This window comes from Oryctolagus cuniculus, chromosome 15, assembly GCF_964237555.1.
Source record: "Oryctolagus cuniculus chromosome 15, mOryCun1.1, whole genome shotgun sequence".
Taxonomy (NCBI): domain Eukaryota; kingdom Metazoa; phylum Chordata; class Mammalia; order Lagomorpha; family Leporidae; genus Oryctolagus; species Oryctolagus cuniculus.
Window position 1 is genome coordinate 36,519,575 of NC_091446.1, and position 17,084 is coordinate 36,536,658.

Here is a 17,084-nt window from a genome sequence, read left to right on the forward strand (position 1 = left end):
CTGTGACACAGTGCGGGAAAGGGGGCCTTGGGCAGAGGGAATAGCAAGTGCAGAGGCCACATGGAGAAGAATGGGCTTGACTGTTCCAGAAGCAGAATGAAGGTCTGCATGGATGCCACAGTCAGAGAAGCGGAGGACCGCGCCAAGTCGGGCTGAAAAAGCAAGCAGGACCAAAGTCGTGCAGCCTGGTTATGATTTCACAGGCAAAGGGAAGCCACTAGAGGGACTTACATCAGGGGGTGAACTTTATGCTTGCAAAAGATGCCTCTGGCTGCTCGGTGGAGAATGAATTACAGGGGACGCCAGCCTGAAAGCAAGACTGCAGGTGCGTGCAGCCGTGGCTGGCTCCAAAGTGGAGGCAGATGAAACGCCACGTTGTGCTCTGATTCAGGACGAACTTCATAAGTAGAGTAATTGGGACTTGCTGATGGCTTTGATGTCCAGGGTTTGGGGAAGGAGAATAAACCAAGGATGGCTCCTGAGCACCTGGGCAGATGTTGAGGCTGTTTGTTCAGATGGGGAGGATGGCCGTGCTGGGTGAGCAGGGAGATCGGCTGGGTGATACGTGAGGGAGGGAGGGAGAGGTCAAGGTTCGATCGACATGCTTTTTAGACATTATTAGAATGTAAGCTCAGTGAGGACATGGGCTTCGCCTCTCTTGTTCTGTGCTGTATCTTCAGTGCACAAAGCAGCTTTTAGCATAGAAGCTGGTACTCAAAAGTCTCGTTGAATGAGAAGAGCCAAGGGGGAGCATCGCGAAGGCGGCTGGATTTATGAACGTTTACATCTTTCAGTGAATACAGGTCCTCAGCAAAGCATAAATACATTTCTCTCTGTCTCTCACACATGCAGTAAAGGTCTCCAAGAGAGTGGTTTCCAAGAAGCCGAAGTAAACATCCTCGTAGGGTCAGCTAACGCAGTCCCGGTGAGAAGCTCAGAACCCCAGACGCTGAAGCTCACCGTCTTTCCCCGAGTTCAGGCTCATTTAAAGGAGCTATCCGAAGGCCTTGTGCCTTGAAGAGCTGCTGCACTGCTTCTCTGCAGCGAGTTCACTATTTCTAATAATGCTAACGCTCACATAGGCCAACATTTTCATTTGGTTAGCTGCTAATTTCCCTGTGATCCATTCTTATTTTTACCAGCCTACAACGGAAGTGTTAACTTGATGCCTGCTTTCAACAGAATAAAGCAGGCCTGCGAGAGGTCATTGGCTTTGGCAGCTGATCTTTCTGGGCTGGTTAAACTCTAGAGATGCGATGCGGGTTTTAAGGAGAACTAAGAGAATGAAAATCGCCTGTCACAGTAACAAAATAGTTTGAATATTTAAGCTTTGGAAAACCAGGTCCTCCACTGTAGCAGTATGACCAAAACATGACTTTACAAAATAAACAGAAAGAAAAGGAAGGGAGGGAGGGAAAGCAGGGCATGGCATTCATCTAAAATTTACTGGACAAGTCTCAATTATCTGCACCAGCAGATGATCCCAGAGCAAGGAATCGTTTGCTTTTCTTTTTGCGTTGAGATACAGCCTTGTTCTCCTCTCTGAAAACAGGTGTGGCTGATCTTGCAGAGTAGTGATTCTCAACCATCGGTGGTATCAGAATTATCTCATGGAACTTTTAAAAATTACAGATTCCTGGTCCCCACCATGCATCCACGGAACCACAATCTCCTTGGGGTAGGTTGCGGGCATGTGTACTAACTTTTAAATATTCTGATCCTCATTGTCTTCATTTTGCTGGACAGTGAAAACCATCTTTCAAGGAAAAATCACGTTAGATGACTAAAGAAGTGGAAGACACTATTTGCAAGGTGTTTGGCTGCCTCCTGCTGCTGCTCCTACTTGTAGTACAAGTGAGACTTAAAATTTTCAAATTTCAATAACTATCTTAATTTGTTCTGTGTGACTGTGACAGAAAGCCACACCGAGAGTAGTTTATAAAGAATGGAAAATGATTTCCCACAGCTCTGAGGCTGAGAAGCCCTGACACAGGTGCTGGCAGGTTTGGAGGTCAGATGAGGGCCACTCTCTGCCTCCAGGTTGATGTTACATTGCTGCATCCTGCAGAGAGGTGGAGAACTGGGGTCCTTGCATGGCAGTGGATGGAAGCAGAAATGAGCTGAATGCTGCATGAAACTGGCTTTGCTCTCATGGCCTAATCTTTTTTTTTTTTTTTCAACAGGCAGGGTGGACAGTGAGAGAGAGAGACAGAGAGAAAGGTCTTCCTTTGCCGTTGGTTCATCCTCCAATGGCCGCTGCGGCTGGCGCACTGCAGCCAGCGCACCGCGCTGATCTGAGGGCAGGAGCCAGGTGCTTCTCCTGGTCTCCCATGGGGTGCAGGGCCCAAGCACTTGGGCCATCCTCCACTGCACTCCCTGGCCACAGCAGAGAGCTGGCCTGGAAGAAGGGCAACCAGGACAGAATCCAGCGCCCTGACCGGGACTAGAACGCAGTGTGCCAGCACCACAGGTAGAGGATTAGCCTATTGAGCCGCAGCGGCGGGCCTCTAATAATCTCTTAAAAAGTGCCTCTTTTATTGTTTGTTTGCATCTACTTCAAAGGGGGAGGGTGAGAGCGAGTGAGAGAGAACACAACACCTAGAGGGTCGGGGGTGGGGAATGGAGGGTGAGAGATTCCTATCTGCTGGTTCCCTCCCTGATGCCCAACAACAGCCAGGGCCAGGCCAGGCCAAAGGCAGGAGCCTGGAATTCCATCCAGGTCTCTCACCTGGGTGGCAGGGGCTCCAAGCACTTAAGCCATCACCCGCTACACCAGGATGTATTAGCAGGAAGCTGGATAGGAAACAGAAGTGCTGGGACTTGACTCAGCATGGTGATGGGGTATGGGTGGCGCATAATCACTGTGCTAGAATGCTCGCCCCCAGGCCCTACCTCTCAGTGCCAACTCACCAGCCATTAGGTTTCAGCACTTCAATGTTGGAGGGGACACATTCAAACCATCTCTGTTGGGCACGTGGCTTTCATGTGACAAACGGGGCAGGACGGGGAGAAGGAAGAGGAGGAGAAAGAGAAGGAGGAAGAACATTAGGATTTTACAGGGGAATCTGACATTCCCAGGAATTCAGTACTTATGGGGCTCTCAAAGGCAACAAAGGACCTTGTAAAGCCAAAACCTGAAATCCACCCTCTGCCTTGTGCTGTGGAGTTGACAACTCCTCCATTATGCAGGGAAACTCTCAGACCCGTGGAGACGCTGCTCCCCACTGCCAGGGCCACCGTGCCCCAGCTCAGTGGAGTTGCCACATTTCAGTATCCCAAAGCGAGCACCTGGGCTGATGTCAACGAGGAGGCCAACAGAACTGCACAGGCTGAAATCATACCGAATACCCTGCACCCTGCACTGAAGACTGGTTTCATTAGACTAAGAGAACCAAGTTCAGGAAGAAGAGACGCCCTCAGCCTTTCATTCCAGCACCGAGTAGAAAAGCTAAGAACACTGGCCCTGAAGCCGGAACACCTCGGTTGAAATCCTGGCTCTGAAACCATGATCACACAGTCTCTCTGTGCCTCAGGTTTCTCTTCTGCAAAGTGGTGGTGATCATCTCAAAAAAGTCATCACAGAATTTACTCTCAGTAGTTACTCTGGAAGGGGCATCCTCGGAACTACCATTGAACTGCCGCTGTCTGGTCCCTGCCGAGCGCAGGGAACATGCCCTTTCTCCACATCCTACTCTAAAGCACTTGGGGCAGGCACTACTACTACTCCTCTCCAGCGGGAGGGACTAGCGGTTGGTTTGGGATTACACAGTGGGGAATGGGGGATTAGAACATAGGCAGCCCGACTCCACCGCTGTACCCTGAATGCGTGATCAGACCCCTTGTATTCCTGAGCCCTGTTGTTTACCGAGTGCCACTGGGAGTGACAAGTGTCTTGGAGGTGCTGACTGCCCAAACCACAAAACACGATTTGCCGGCGATCGGTTCCAGTACAGCTGTGCCACCTACGCCTCGTCTTGCCCCTGGAATGCTGCCCTGCATGGCTCAGTCTCTGTGGCCTAACTGCCTTTTGCATTTTTTTAGCTCAGAAATCTTGGGAGTAAAATGTCTGTTAGCCCAGGAATGCACAATGACATGACCTGGGGAAGGGGACACCCTCTGCTTGTAGCTGTGCACCCCTGGGGAGGACGCGCTTGGCCAAGCAGAAACCTGGGTTTCTCTGGACCCTGAGAGGGCTGCATCTGTAGCTGACCTCATGACTGTTCACACTGGAGGAGAAGGTTTGTACGGCAGCCCTGAGCAGACGATTGCTTGGCTGGCCGCTATTACAAAAAGAGGGAAAAGCTTTGAGAGAACACCTTTCTTAACATAGCTGAATATACAAACGAAAACACCTCACTTTCCTCCCAAACATTTCCAGTGAAGGAACACATCTGGATGCGGGCACACTGCCCCTACCCCCAGACCACTATCATTTGCAGGCAGTTGGGCATATTGGGCCAAACCGGTCTTTCCTGCACTGAGTAGGTGCTGGAGCCTGCAAAGTGACCACCTGTGAAGTTCATAAGGGATGCACCCAGCTCACATACTCTTGTCTGGCCACAGGGTTCCTTTATGCCAATGATTCCTTCCCAGGGGACTAAACGGCACCTTAGCTCTCTTGACAGACAGAGAGAGGCAGCCTTGTAACTGCTGGGGAGACACGGGCTGCAGCTTGCAGAAGGAAAGGGTAAGCCACAACTGAGTGTCCCCTCGGCTCGTCCCAGTTTGTGGGGCTGAGGGCGGCTAGTTGATGGATGCCACGGCTGACCATGCAGAGGGGGAGTTGAGGGAGAAGCCCAACAGAGGCTCCTGGGGCCTCAGTCTGGGGCCCACGGCCTGCCCTTGGGCCAGCTGGTCCTCGCGAGTGGCCTTGACCCAGATCACTGGACAAGCACAAACTGCCTTCGCAGGGCACAGGACAAAGAACTTGCTAATGGTCTTCTGAAGTCACCAACCACTCGTTATCGACAGATACCAGTTCTCTGCTTCGCTAAGGAGTGCCCAGCTGTGGCGTGGGCAGGGGCAGGCCCGAGGAGCCCTAGATTCACTTTGGTGAAAGGCTCTGAGAACTAGGTGTGGACATAGGCCACAAAGAGTTCCAGCTCCAGGCTCCACCACTGGGTGAGCAACAGGATGAGGAGGTACAAGGTCTGGAAAGTCGTGACCGGAATTGTCCTCCCCAAATCCCTCCTCCTCATGCCACGGTCACCACGGCGCTTCAAGAGTAAAGGGGAGACAGACCACAGGGCCAAGCATCAAGCTGCCTCTGCTGGCCTCTTGGCTCTTCTCAGCTGCGTGTGCTAAATACATTCCGTGATCTCTTTGGTCAAATTACCCACAAAAATGTCTGTCTCTTCCACAAAAGAAAAATGGCTCAGGGATTTATTCTAAGAGAAGTTTCAAAAAGCGAGATCAAAGGGAGTGTAAGCTTGGGGAGGAAGATGGAGTGAGGAAGAAAAAGGGGGAGTGGGAGAAGAGAGAACAATGTGACCCAAGACTGTAGACACAGGAGGCCTCGTGGGGGACAGGAAGTGAGGTTGGTACTGTGGTGTAGACGGTTAAGCTGCCACCCGGGGTGCCTGGTAAGAGTGCTGGTTGGAGCGGCTGCTCCTCTGCTTCCCACCCAGCTGCCTGCTAATGCATCGTGGGAGGCAGCAGATGATGGCTCAGGTGCTTGGGCCCCGGCCACCCACGTGGGAGACTAGGACGAAGAGTTCTGGGTTTCTGGCTTTCGCCCGGTTGTTGGCAGGCATCTGGGGAGTGAGCCATCAGATGGAACATCTGTCTTTCTTTGCCTTTCAAGTAGAGGAAATTAAGGAGAACCACATCTAGAAGAGTAGGACTAGAGAGGTGTCCATATTCAAGCCGTACTCAGCAGGGCTGAACTGACCTCCAGTGCGGTCTGCATGGGTTCTGGGGTTCTGTGCCCGTTCTGTTGATGTTCTTTTTTTTTTTTTTTTTTTTGACAGGCAGAGTGGACAGTGAGAGAGAGATAGAGACAAAGGTCTTCCTTTTCCGTTGGTTCACCCCACAATGGCCGCTGTGGCCGGCACACCACACGGATCCGATGGCAGGAGCCAGGTACTTATCCTGGTCTCCCATGCGGGTGCAGGACCCAAGGACTTGGGCCATCCTCCACTGCAGAGAGCTGTACTGGAAGAGGGACAACTGGGACAGAATCCAGTACCCCGACCGGGACTAGAACCTGGGGTGCCGGTGCCGCAGGCGGAGGATTAGCCTAGTGAGCTGCGGCGCTGGCCCGTTCTGTTGATTTTCAAGGAGAAAGAGGGACCGCCATTCAGAAGCATCACTGTGGGCACCATGGTTCTGCAGGGCAGGAGAAGGGGAGGAACAGCGCATCCAGGCTACAATTCTAACCGATTTTACATGCTTTCTCTCCTTAAGAGAAACTAAGCCCTTTCAGTATCTCATGGCCATACTCTGGTGTTTCAGCCACCCTTTCCTAAGAATGAACATTGCAACATTGCCCCGAAGGCACAGGAATTTTCTGCCTTTTCCCCACATTATTGCCAAGTCGCTGTGCACAGTCATCAGACCATGGAAACTTCTAGCTCATGATCATGTTCCACTGATAATCAGGCCCAAGCTGCATCCCTAAACAATGAGTCTTGCCCATGCCAATGACGACCTGATCTTCCTGTCTGGAATGTCCTTCCTTCCCGACACTCCCCACCTCCATCCCTTAGTCCCTCTGTCCCACACGGCCCAGGTCCAGTCTCAGAGCCCAGGAGAAAAATCTCTGTTCACTCACCTCGACACCTCAGCCCTCGCTGCCTGTGCCACGCACACTGCACGTACTTTCTGCCTTTTTTGGAAGTGCCTTGTGCCCATGCCTGGTAGCCTCTGGCAGCCGCAGACTGTAATTTACTCTCCTTAGCGAATACCCAGCACACGGGTCTGCTTCTAAGGAGTGCTATGAGTAAATGCTCACTGGATGACTGAATGCATGAAGAAATGCACTCACTTCAGGCACTCCTGCAACGGGCAAATATTCTCTTTCTCATCTTTAAGATGCTACAACGTACCAAGGAATAGACAGACACCTTCTTCTACTGAAGAAAGTACATCTACTATGCATCCAATTTTGAAAGAACCAGTTTCCATCATATTTTGGTAATTTCTTATTTAAAAAAAATATGTTTGGCACACGCAGGGAAAGGGGAGAAGAGGGCTCGAGAAATAAGTCCCGGGTGAATGACTGCATGAGGACCTGGTGGAGGGGGTGTAGGTAATAGGAAACTGGATAAAAACAGAAACAGAAAGAGGAGATCGAAAAGGGAGACACACACAGGAGATCGAGAAAGGAAGTAGAAATGGAGAGAGGGAAGAAGGGAAGGAGATTCGAGCTTAATTAAATTCTGGTCTTCCTAAAAACCCGAACTTGGTAAGTTAACAAAGCAGAGAGGGAGCTGGGTGAGAAGAACGGGACCGTGCAGACAGACAGATCTGGATACTGATCACCCATCCGCTACTGTTTGACCCTGGACAAGTGACTCAATCTCTCCGAGCTCACTGCTTTTTGAAAAACACTTTGTGTTTGAAGTAATTTTAGATTTACAGAAAAGTTCCAAAAATAGTACAGAGAATGCCTGTGTACCCTTCACCCCGCTTCCCTGAATGGTAACATCGTTCATAATCATAATATAAGTATCAAAGCTAGGAAATTATTATTGACACCACAGCACTAACTGCAGCCTTGTTAGAGTTTCTGCAGGGATTCCAGGCGTGCCGCTGTCTAGCCCACCATCCACGGGGCTCCGCTGCTGTGTCCCGTCGTCACATCTGCTCGTCTCCTCTGGTCTCTGAAAGGTCCTCATGCTTCTCTTACCTTTCTTGACCTTGACATGACTTTGAAGAGTCGAATTCTGGGCTGCCTTGATGCTCTAAAATCATTTAGAATGAGCCCTTTTGGCAAGAACATCCTAGGGATGATGGCCCGGCCTTCCCAGGGCGTCCTCGAAGGAGGTACCTGCTGACTCGGTCATGTTCATCTTGATCGCTTGGTGTAGCCAGTGCCTACTGGGTTTCGCTACTATTCTATTTTACACTTTGTAATTGATAAACATCTTGTGGAGACATTCTTTGAGACTCTGCAAACATTCTGTGTCTCATCAGACTTACTTCACCCAAAATTATGTCAAAATTCATCAGTGGTTCCTGCCTGCAACAATTACTGCTGTTGTGTTCTGCTGATGATGTTCTATATCCATTGTTCCTTCCCCATTTATTAATTAGAACGATTTTATAAGTAAGAGCATTACCTCCTCCCCACCCTAACACTTTCATTTATTTATTTGCCATTTACTTTTATCAGTATAGATTCAAGATTACTCTATGGTCATGATCCAACACTATCATTATCTATTTGGTTATCTATGTCTCACTTTCTTCATTTACAAAACAGAGTTAATGACCACTGTCACATGGATTAAATGGGATTAAACATGTGAAAATGGTCAGTCTGGAGTATCTGTTAGGTAAATGCAAGCCCCTTTTCTTCTTTTTCTTTACAGTATATAAACCATGCTGATTTGAGGACAAGGCCATTCTAAATAGGTGAAAATCTGAATTTAGTAATTTTCTTTTTATTTATTTTTTATTTTTATTTTATTTATTTTTTATTTTTTGACAGGCAGAGTGGACAGTGAGAGAGAGAGAGACAGAGAGAAAGGTCTTCCTTTGCCATTGGTTCACCCTCTGATGGCCGCCGTGGCCGGCGCACCACGCTGATCCAATGGCAGGAGCCAGGTGCTTCTCCTGGTCTCCCATGGGGTGCAGGGCCCAAGCACTTGGGCCATCCTCCACTGCCTTCCCGGGCCACAACAGAGAGCTGGCCTGGAAGAGGGGCAACCGGGACAGAATCCGGCACCCCGACTGGGACTAGAACCCGGTGTGCCGGTGCCGCAAGGCAGAGGATTAGCCTAGTGAGCTGCGGTGCCGGCAGTAATTTTCTTTTTACGTAACTCAGCTTTTCTATCCATTGATCTATAATGCAACTAGAATTTAGCTATCCCAGTGTTACCTAATGCAGGTCATTTGGAGTCTGCCTGTAATGAGGACATAAGGCTGATTTTTAATCAGCATACTCATAATTTGTATGAAAATAGATGCTTGAGAATACTTGAAAACAGACTGTTCTCTCAAGTAGTTTAAGTGTTTTCCCAGAAATCCTGTTTATGTTCTGAAGTTGCTTAGCTAAACTATTTTCAGAGATAGTCCAAGGCATGCTTCAACCCAGCTGTGGGTCAAATCACTAACTCTGAATTAGTGAAATCACTGATTCTCCTCTGGTTCCCAAGGTTAAAATGGCAGTGAATAGAAGAAATCTAAGTTTAATTTAAAATTAGGTTTTAAAAGTTCCGGTAATTCACTTTTAAGTTCAGGTCGAATTTTAAACAAAATGACAAAAATAGGGTCCTAAGAATGTAAAAGCAAGTACATTTGTAAGTTCAAAATAATTCACAAGATACAGTAAAATCTACTATTGAAATCACTCAATTTACTGGAACTTTCATTTTCCACTCCATTTTTATCAGAAAGGAAATCAAGAACATCAGGAGATTTATTTTTGCAAAAACAGCTTTGGGGCCTCAGGGTTTGCAAGCTCCCACGTGGCCTCCCAGAGACTCTTAATTCAGTTTGGGATGGGATGGGGAAGCTCCCCTTTCATCAGGATCCACCCCCAACATGAGCCCGATGCAGGTGAGAGGCAGGTTACTGCAGCCACCCACTGCCTGGTCGCTGGGCTTGCTCAGGTGCATGTGAATCTCAACAAGGAATTCACTTCCTTGAACCTCCATTTCCCCATTGGTAAACAGGGCTCATGACAATATCTGTCCGGCAAGGTCGTTTTGAGGAGCAAATAAGAGCTACATGTGAAATAGTTAGCATGGCAACATTAGATGGACACTAGCTATCCCTGTGCACAATGGATCTCTCTGTGAGGAATTGTATCCAGAATATATCTAGACGTAGAACTGCCCAGGCTCAGCCTGACACATTCTGCATTCACTGGGCCTTACCACAGTCACTGGCATTTACAACCACCAGCACGGTCTTGGTTGGAGAGCTTTGGAGGCTGCAGGGTAAGCTGCCATAGCTAGGTAGTGTTTAAGCAACAAAGGCCAAATGATCCTCTGTCAATCAGAGACATATGTGACCCAGAATGGAAGTCTTTCCTAAGTATTTAGTTAGATTTTCCTAAGACTGAAATAGGAAACAACTGTTTGGGCAGTTCAATCAACTAAAATTCAACAAACACATGGATTAAAATCCTGTGATGTAATATTCAAGATAAAAGAAATTAAACCTAAAACAAAATGTAGACTAGAAAATACTGGGTGTAGGGTTGCACTATGCTGAGACTACACCCCTTTAGTCCCAGAGCACAGACTGCCATGACCCCAGCATGCAGGCAACTTGTCTCTCTTTACTGTCGCTCCTCCTTTTCCCAGGGCCACAGGGATGCTAGTCATTGGCTCTGTACCTCCCAAGTGACCCAAGTCCCAGGACCTTGCACAGAGGCTCCATTATAAGAGCCCCCAGACCCTGGTCACACTTGTCCTCTTCAGAACTGACTCACACATGAAAAGATCCACAGTGGCTTCTTACCTCATTAAATCTCATCACAAGGTCTTCCAGGGCATTGCGTTCTCCATTCTGAGAGGTAAGAATCGATGCTGAGATGGATGCTTTGAGACAGGGCAGGGACCTCTGGCATTCTGGTGTGCCTAAGTCCCTGGTTAAGAAGCAAAGGTAGTCAACAGGCAAGACCTTTCGGTAGATATTCTGTTCCTGCTCTGTTAAGATGCTGGCCACTTCCTCTGGGAACTGGATGAGGGGCTGCAGATCGATCAGTTCCTTGCTGATTCCAGCTGAACTTGAAGGGAGGGCATTGGAACTGGCCATAGAGGTGCCTGGTTGGCGTTCTGAAATAAAGCAGCAAAAGCCATGGTTACACCAAGGTTGGGATCTCCTATAATAGATATTTACTTGACTGCCAGTCAAACCTTGTAGGTTCCTTGATCAAATCCTTTGCTTGGTGAATAGCTCTCTACCATCATTCTTGTCTGGGGACATTTCTGACATCTCATCCATCTCCCCAGCACTCCCTCTAGGAGATGGGAGGGGCCTGGTTTTCCATTTTCAGAAGGAGTGTTAATCTAGCACACTAGCCTCTGAGCAGGTCACCATGATACTCTGTAGAGTAAAATTTGCTTCCTTAATCCTCCTTTGCTAAACCAACAGAGTTGAAAAAAATGAGGTGAGTGTGGGCACAGGCAATTGAATGGGAAGAACCCAGACTTATGTGGTGGGGAAGTGTGTCAGTGCATGTTGTCTGTGAACATGCAGGAGACCTGGGCACCCCAGAACCCTTTGTACTCAAGGTTTCAGAACTTTATCATGTTGTGATCTTCCAAATCTCCCCCTCAGAGCCTGATTTCACTGAAAGCCACTTGGGGGTTTGAAAGAAGAGAACCACATATTAAAGTAATGAAGGCATAGGTAACAAGGAGATGTATCAAAATAAAGAAATCTTACTCCTTGGTCCATTACTGATTGCAAGAAGGTGGTAGAGGGATGTAGGAGAGAGGGTGGAGAGTGCCTTAGAGGGAAGTACCAAAGAGAGAATTCCCAGGCTCAAAATGATTCCCTGAATTGAAATGCCAAACATACTTTCTTTTTATTTTGTGCCTAGAACTGACTTACTTCATCCACTTAACCATTCATTCAACAAACTCTGAAAATTATGATAAGCTCTAGAACAGTTTCCCAAAATATGATCTTCAAACTGGTATCTGCAAGGAAAAATCTCTTTGTGTTCACCTAAGTTGGGGAAATGTCCCATACTTGTGTCCCACATCCCCTTCCTGGAGACACATGAGGCACGTGGGTACCTTGTTTAAGGCTCTGAAGGGCTTGCAGTAAAGAATCCCATTGCCCTCAAGTTAACCCAGCGTTTCCCCAGAACCACTACACCATTCCGCACAAGCAGCATCCGTGGAGCCACTTGAGAAGACGCTGCTGCGAGGCCCCAGCTGTTCTCACTTTCTATCCAGCGCACAGCTTTTCCTTCCACAGCCCCTCCCAGGTGCTCTGCTGCCCACTTCTCTTTGTGCTTCAGGAGGGCACCACATTCTATTTTCCCAGAATCTGTCTAACACCCCTGTCTTCCCTTAAAACACTGCTAGTGATTCTTTGCCAAAATAAAACCTCATTGTCTTCTGACAGCACTGTGTTACACACTGCCTACCCGTCAGCCACCCTGGACAGTGGACAACAGCAAAGTTCACAGGGATGATGCCTTAACACTCAGACTTCATATCACCCATTCACTCCCCAAATGCCCACAACAGCTGGGGCTGCGCCACTCTGACACCAGGTCCTGTAACCCAGTAGAGGTCTCCCATGAGGGTAGCAGGGACCCAAGTACTTGAGATATCACCTGCTGCCTCCCAAGGCACTAGAACCCAGGAGCTCTATTTGGGATGTGGGCATCCTCAACAGCGTCTTAACTGCTGTGCCAAACTGCTCTCATCTCTGTTACTGAGCTCTGAAGTCATCACCCCTGAACTTGACTTCCATCTTCCCTTCGACCCTCTCTAGTTAACCTTCTCCATCCTCAACAACCTTCTCCTTCCTTGGCCTTGATACGGTGCCATGGTCAGCATTTTAACACCTTGGTTTTCTCCCACATGAACTTCCTACTCCGCAAGCCTGGGCAAACTCTAATCCCCCACTTCCTCAGCTTCTGGGCCATCTTACAGTGACACTGACAATCATGCTGCTTAGTGATGGGGCCACTGCTAACTCCTGTTACCTAACTGCACAAAGGCCCCGAGGATGGCTTTAAACATGGACATGAAGTTGTTGATTTTTCCCTCAACTACCCACTGTCCCTTTTTCCTCAACAGCGTGCCTTTTGTATCTTCACTCGGCCAAAGCCACTTTTGCTTCCCATAGAGTTGTTCGATCACTTCTCAGCTTATTGTGCTGAGACAATTAAGGCCAAGTATCAGGAAGTCCTTCAATTCAATGCCTATTTCTTCCATCTTCTCCTCCTTCTCTGAGAACGCTATGTACCTCCTCCTACGACCCATCTGGGTTTGTGATTAAATCTACAGTTGTCTCTTCCAGAACTTGCTTTTGTAGTAATTGTCACCTTCAATCCCTTTCTTTCAACCAACTTCTTTGTCTACACAAGGGATCAGCTTGAATCATCACAACCCTTCCCTTCATTCTGCTCCTTCTCTGCAGGGTAGTCTACGTGTCCTGAAGTCTCCTCCTGGGGGGTGATGACCCCATCCTCTGACAAAAGTATCAAGCCCCAATGGTTTGTCCTTACTTGTAAACCAACGGGGGGTGGGGGGGTGGGAGAGGCTGTGGGAAACAAAAATGGGAACCAGGTCCATCCTGGGAGATCCAAGTTTTTTGGCCGCCATGTTGACATGGCACTGCTGGGCCCCAATGTCCTCTCCTCAACTCTCCTTCCACTGAGCAGCCCAGCTGCCTCTGAATCATAAACACAGGAAAAGCTCTTGACAGCACAGCCATTTAACCACGGGAGGTGCTCTCCTCCTGGAGGAATGCAGGAATCTCCTCCTGGAGCCACGTAAAGAGAAGTTTAATCTCCACCGATCCAAGTCTGCACTTGTTTTGCACAGACTCCAGGCAAAAACTTCTGTTTTGCCTTCCCCATAAAATCCATAATGGTATTCCAAGTATTACTTTTCTTTGATTCTAAAAGGCAAGCAGAGAAGGAAGGAATTTATTCTAGGCATTTTTATTCATCTGTTGTACAAACTACCAAAAACATCTACTGTAGCAAAAAGGGGTCCATTCCAATTATATCGGGTTCTCTCTAAATTCATATTCAAAAAAGTTATAATGAGGCAAATGTTTAAATTTAGTCTACCAGGTCTTACTTTCCAAAACTTTTTTTTTTTCAAGATTTATTTATTTATTTACTTGAGAGGCAGAATTACAGAGAGAGGGAGAGAGGGGTCTTCCATCTGCTGGTTCACTCCCCAAATGGTTGCAATGGCCGGAGCTGGGCCGATCCAAATCCAGGAGCCAGGAGCTTCTTCCAGGTTTCCCATGTGCGTGCAGGGGACCAAGCATCTGGGCCATCCTCCACTGCTTTCCCAGGACCTCAGCAGGGAGCTGAACCAGAAGTGGAGCAGCTGGGTCTCGAAACTGCGCCCATATGGGATGCTGGCAAAGCAGGCTTAGCCTACTATGCTATAGCGCTGGCCCCCTCTCCAAAATTTCTTTATCTGAATGGTTTAGAAAGTGACTAGATTTCCTGAAAATTGAGTCAGAACATAGCCCAATGACAGAGGCAGTCTGGTTTCTGGATATTAATAATGTATGCACAACGGAATTAGCTGCATAGAGGAACTCTTCCCAGAAGTGATCAACAGAAACATGATTTCAAATTAATGCACTCTACAGAGGAAATGAAAATAAGTTCCAAATTTCATGAAACAGCCACTTGCCTATTACATTAAGAGGAGAGATGATATAATAAAATACATAAACAATAGAAGGTAAGATGATATATTGGAAACTGCAATATATGTTGATATGAATCACAACAGTGAGTGCAGTGGCTGGTGGGAACCAGCGATACAGGAGTCCTAAAAATGCTGAGTAAAAGTAGAAGAAGAAGCCCGGTCAGTGTAACTCTAATAAATCCAGATACCTCTTGTGTCTCAGTATGCACCCAATATCACCCTTAAAGGAAACACAAACCTAATGCTAGAAGCCTGAAATGGAGTGTAGACCTTTCATGTGGGTTTCCCTGAAGCGGGATTGCTCAGGGATTTCACACGATGTATCAAGAAAACATCCCAGAAGTCCTGGGGATGTGATTTCCTCTCTCCTTAGTTCTGCATTGTCAGCCCCTGTCCCATCGCACTTCCTCTTCCTTCCTCAGTAGCTCCTCCTTCCCCTTCCCATGCCACAGGGCCCTGGGGCTTAGCTCTGGCCTTCCTCTGTACAACATGGGACCATCTTCACTCCATCAGATTAAAGACCACGCAGTTCCATGACGCCGTATCCTCCCATCAGCAGTGGAGAAGTGTTTCTAAAAAATCCACAGGGCGGGCAGGGGGGAGGCACTGTAGTACAGTGGGTTAAAACCCCAGCCTGCAGCACTGGCATCCCATATGGGCGCCGGTTTGAGTCCTGCTGCTCCACTTCCGATCCAGCTCTCTGCTATGGCCTGGGAAAGCAGTAAGAAGATGGCCCAAGTCCTTGGGCCCCTGCACCCATGAGGGAGACCTGGAAGAAGCTCCTGACTCCTGATTTCAGATCGGTGCAGCCCTGACCATTGTGGTCAACTGGGGAGTGAACCAGTGGATGGAAGACCGACCTCCCTTCCTCCTTCCCTCCCTCTCTGCCTCTCCTCTGTGTAATGCTTTCGAATAAATATTTTTAAAAAAATAGATCTTTAGTGATCTCATGAGAATTAAATAAAAAAAAAATCCACCGGACACTGTAGTTGTTCTCTTGTGAAAGCATTTTTAGAAAATTTCTGGCTGGTGCCGTGGCTCAATAGGCTAATCCTCTGCCTGTGGCGCCGGCACCCCAGCTTCTAGTCCTGGTTGGGGCGCCGGATTCTGTCCCAGTTGCTCCTCTTTCAGTCCAGCTCTCTGCTGTGGCCCGGGAGTGCAGTGGAGGATGGCCCAAGTGCTTGGGCCCTGCACCCATACGGGACACCAGGAGGAAGCACCTGGCTCCTGGCTTCGGATCAGCGCAGCGCGCCAGCCGCAACGCACCAGCCACTTGGGGGGTGAACCAACGGAAAAAGGAAGACCTTTCTCTGTCTCTCTCTCTCACTGTCTAACTCTGCCTGTCAAAATAAAAAGAAAATTTCTGAACAACCAGTGTGTGGTCTCAGCTCATGTTCTTCAGCTAACCATTCTACAGCAGAGTTGGGCTGTGTCTCTACATACTGTCAGGGTCTGGAAGTATTTACCACTTGACACTGGAGCACTGATTCTGATTCTCTGCTCAAATAAAAGCTTCCAGTACCAAGTGCCTTACAGGGATGAATGTGGGAGACAGACACGACTACCCGTACCACTGGTGAGAAGTCAGGCTCACATAAGGCCACAAAGCAGTGTGCTGGAGAGCCGGGATGGAGCGGGAGATACTTGACTCAGGAGCCCGTGTTTCTATCTCACTATGTACGGCCCACTGACCTCTGGTTTACAGATGCATCCCATGTGGTTTTAGTTAGCATAGGTCAATCGCTGTACTACTATACTTGGAGCGATCTGGTAAAATCACCTCTTTCGATGACAAAGGTAAGGCTTTGATCCAGAGGGTGGAGAGCTCCCGTCGTGGGTCAGCCTGGAGCCACCCTTCACCCACGATGTCACAGCTGTGACACTGCAGCACGCAGACGCTCAGACGGGCCCTCGCCTTTCCTTCCCAAGGGTTCCTAAGAATGTTCCCATGTTTTAAATTGGCATTTTCCCAAGTACGTTATATTGAATTTATGCAAAGTGTGGTTCCTTGGTTAATAATTTAGGGAAATACTGGGCTAAACAGACTTTTTTTCCTGTTTTAACTGTAGGACTTCTGAAAGCCTCTAGCAGTTCCCATGTGGGGGCTGTAATATCGTAGCAGATTGCAGCCCGCACTGACCTCACTGTCCGCCTCTGCATCACTGACAGGAATCACAATCCCTTCAACACATTTCCCTGCACACTCAGCAATTCTCAGCACGGGACAGAGCCTAAGGGGGCCTAGGGAGTGCGTGAGGTTGGTGGTTCCAAGGAGGCCTGGTCCACCATGTTGTTGAAATCCTATTAAAGATCTAAGAGTGAAAGACAGACCATGGCTTATTTTAAAAACAGTACATTAGGGGCTGGCACTGTGGTGTAGTAGGCTAAGCCTATGCCTGCAGTGCCAGCATCCCATCGGGCACCAGTTTGAGTCCCGGCTGCTTCGCTTCTCATCCAGCTCTCTGCTATGGCCTGGGAAGGCAGTAGAAGATGGCTCAAGTCCTTGGACCCCTGCACCCGCGTGGGAGACCCAGAAGAAGCTCCTGG

The 17,084-nt window shown here is 48.5% G+C and overlaps 1 protein-coding gene across 15 annotated transcripts in view; it reads right to left on the minus strand.

Moving 5' to 3' along the window:
• Positions 1-17,084, minus strand: part of PLCE1 (phospholipase C epsilon 1) — a 352,529-nt gene that overhangs the window by 141,071 nt on the left and 194,374 nt on the right. For all 15 annotated transcript variants that reach the window (XR_011382357.1, XM_070057584.1, XM_051823417.2 and 12 more), the window contains one exon: positions 10,633-10,949. Coding sequence is in view for 14 of the 15 variants with exons in the window: in XM_070057584.1 (XP_069913685.1) it covers positions 10,633-10,949 (317 nt within the window). In the remaining variant the exon portion in view is untranslated. The remainder of the gene's footprint in view (positions 1-10,632; positions 10,950-17,084) is intronic.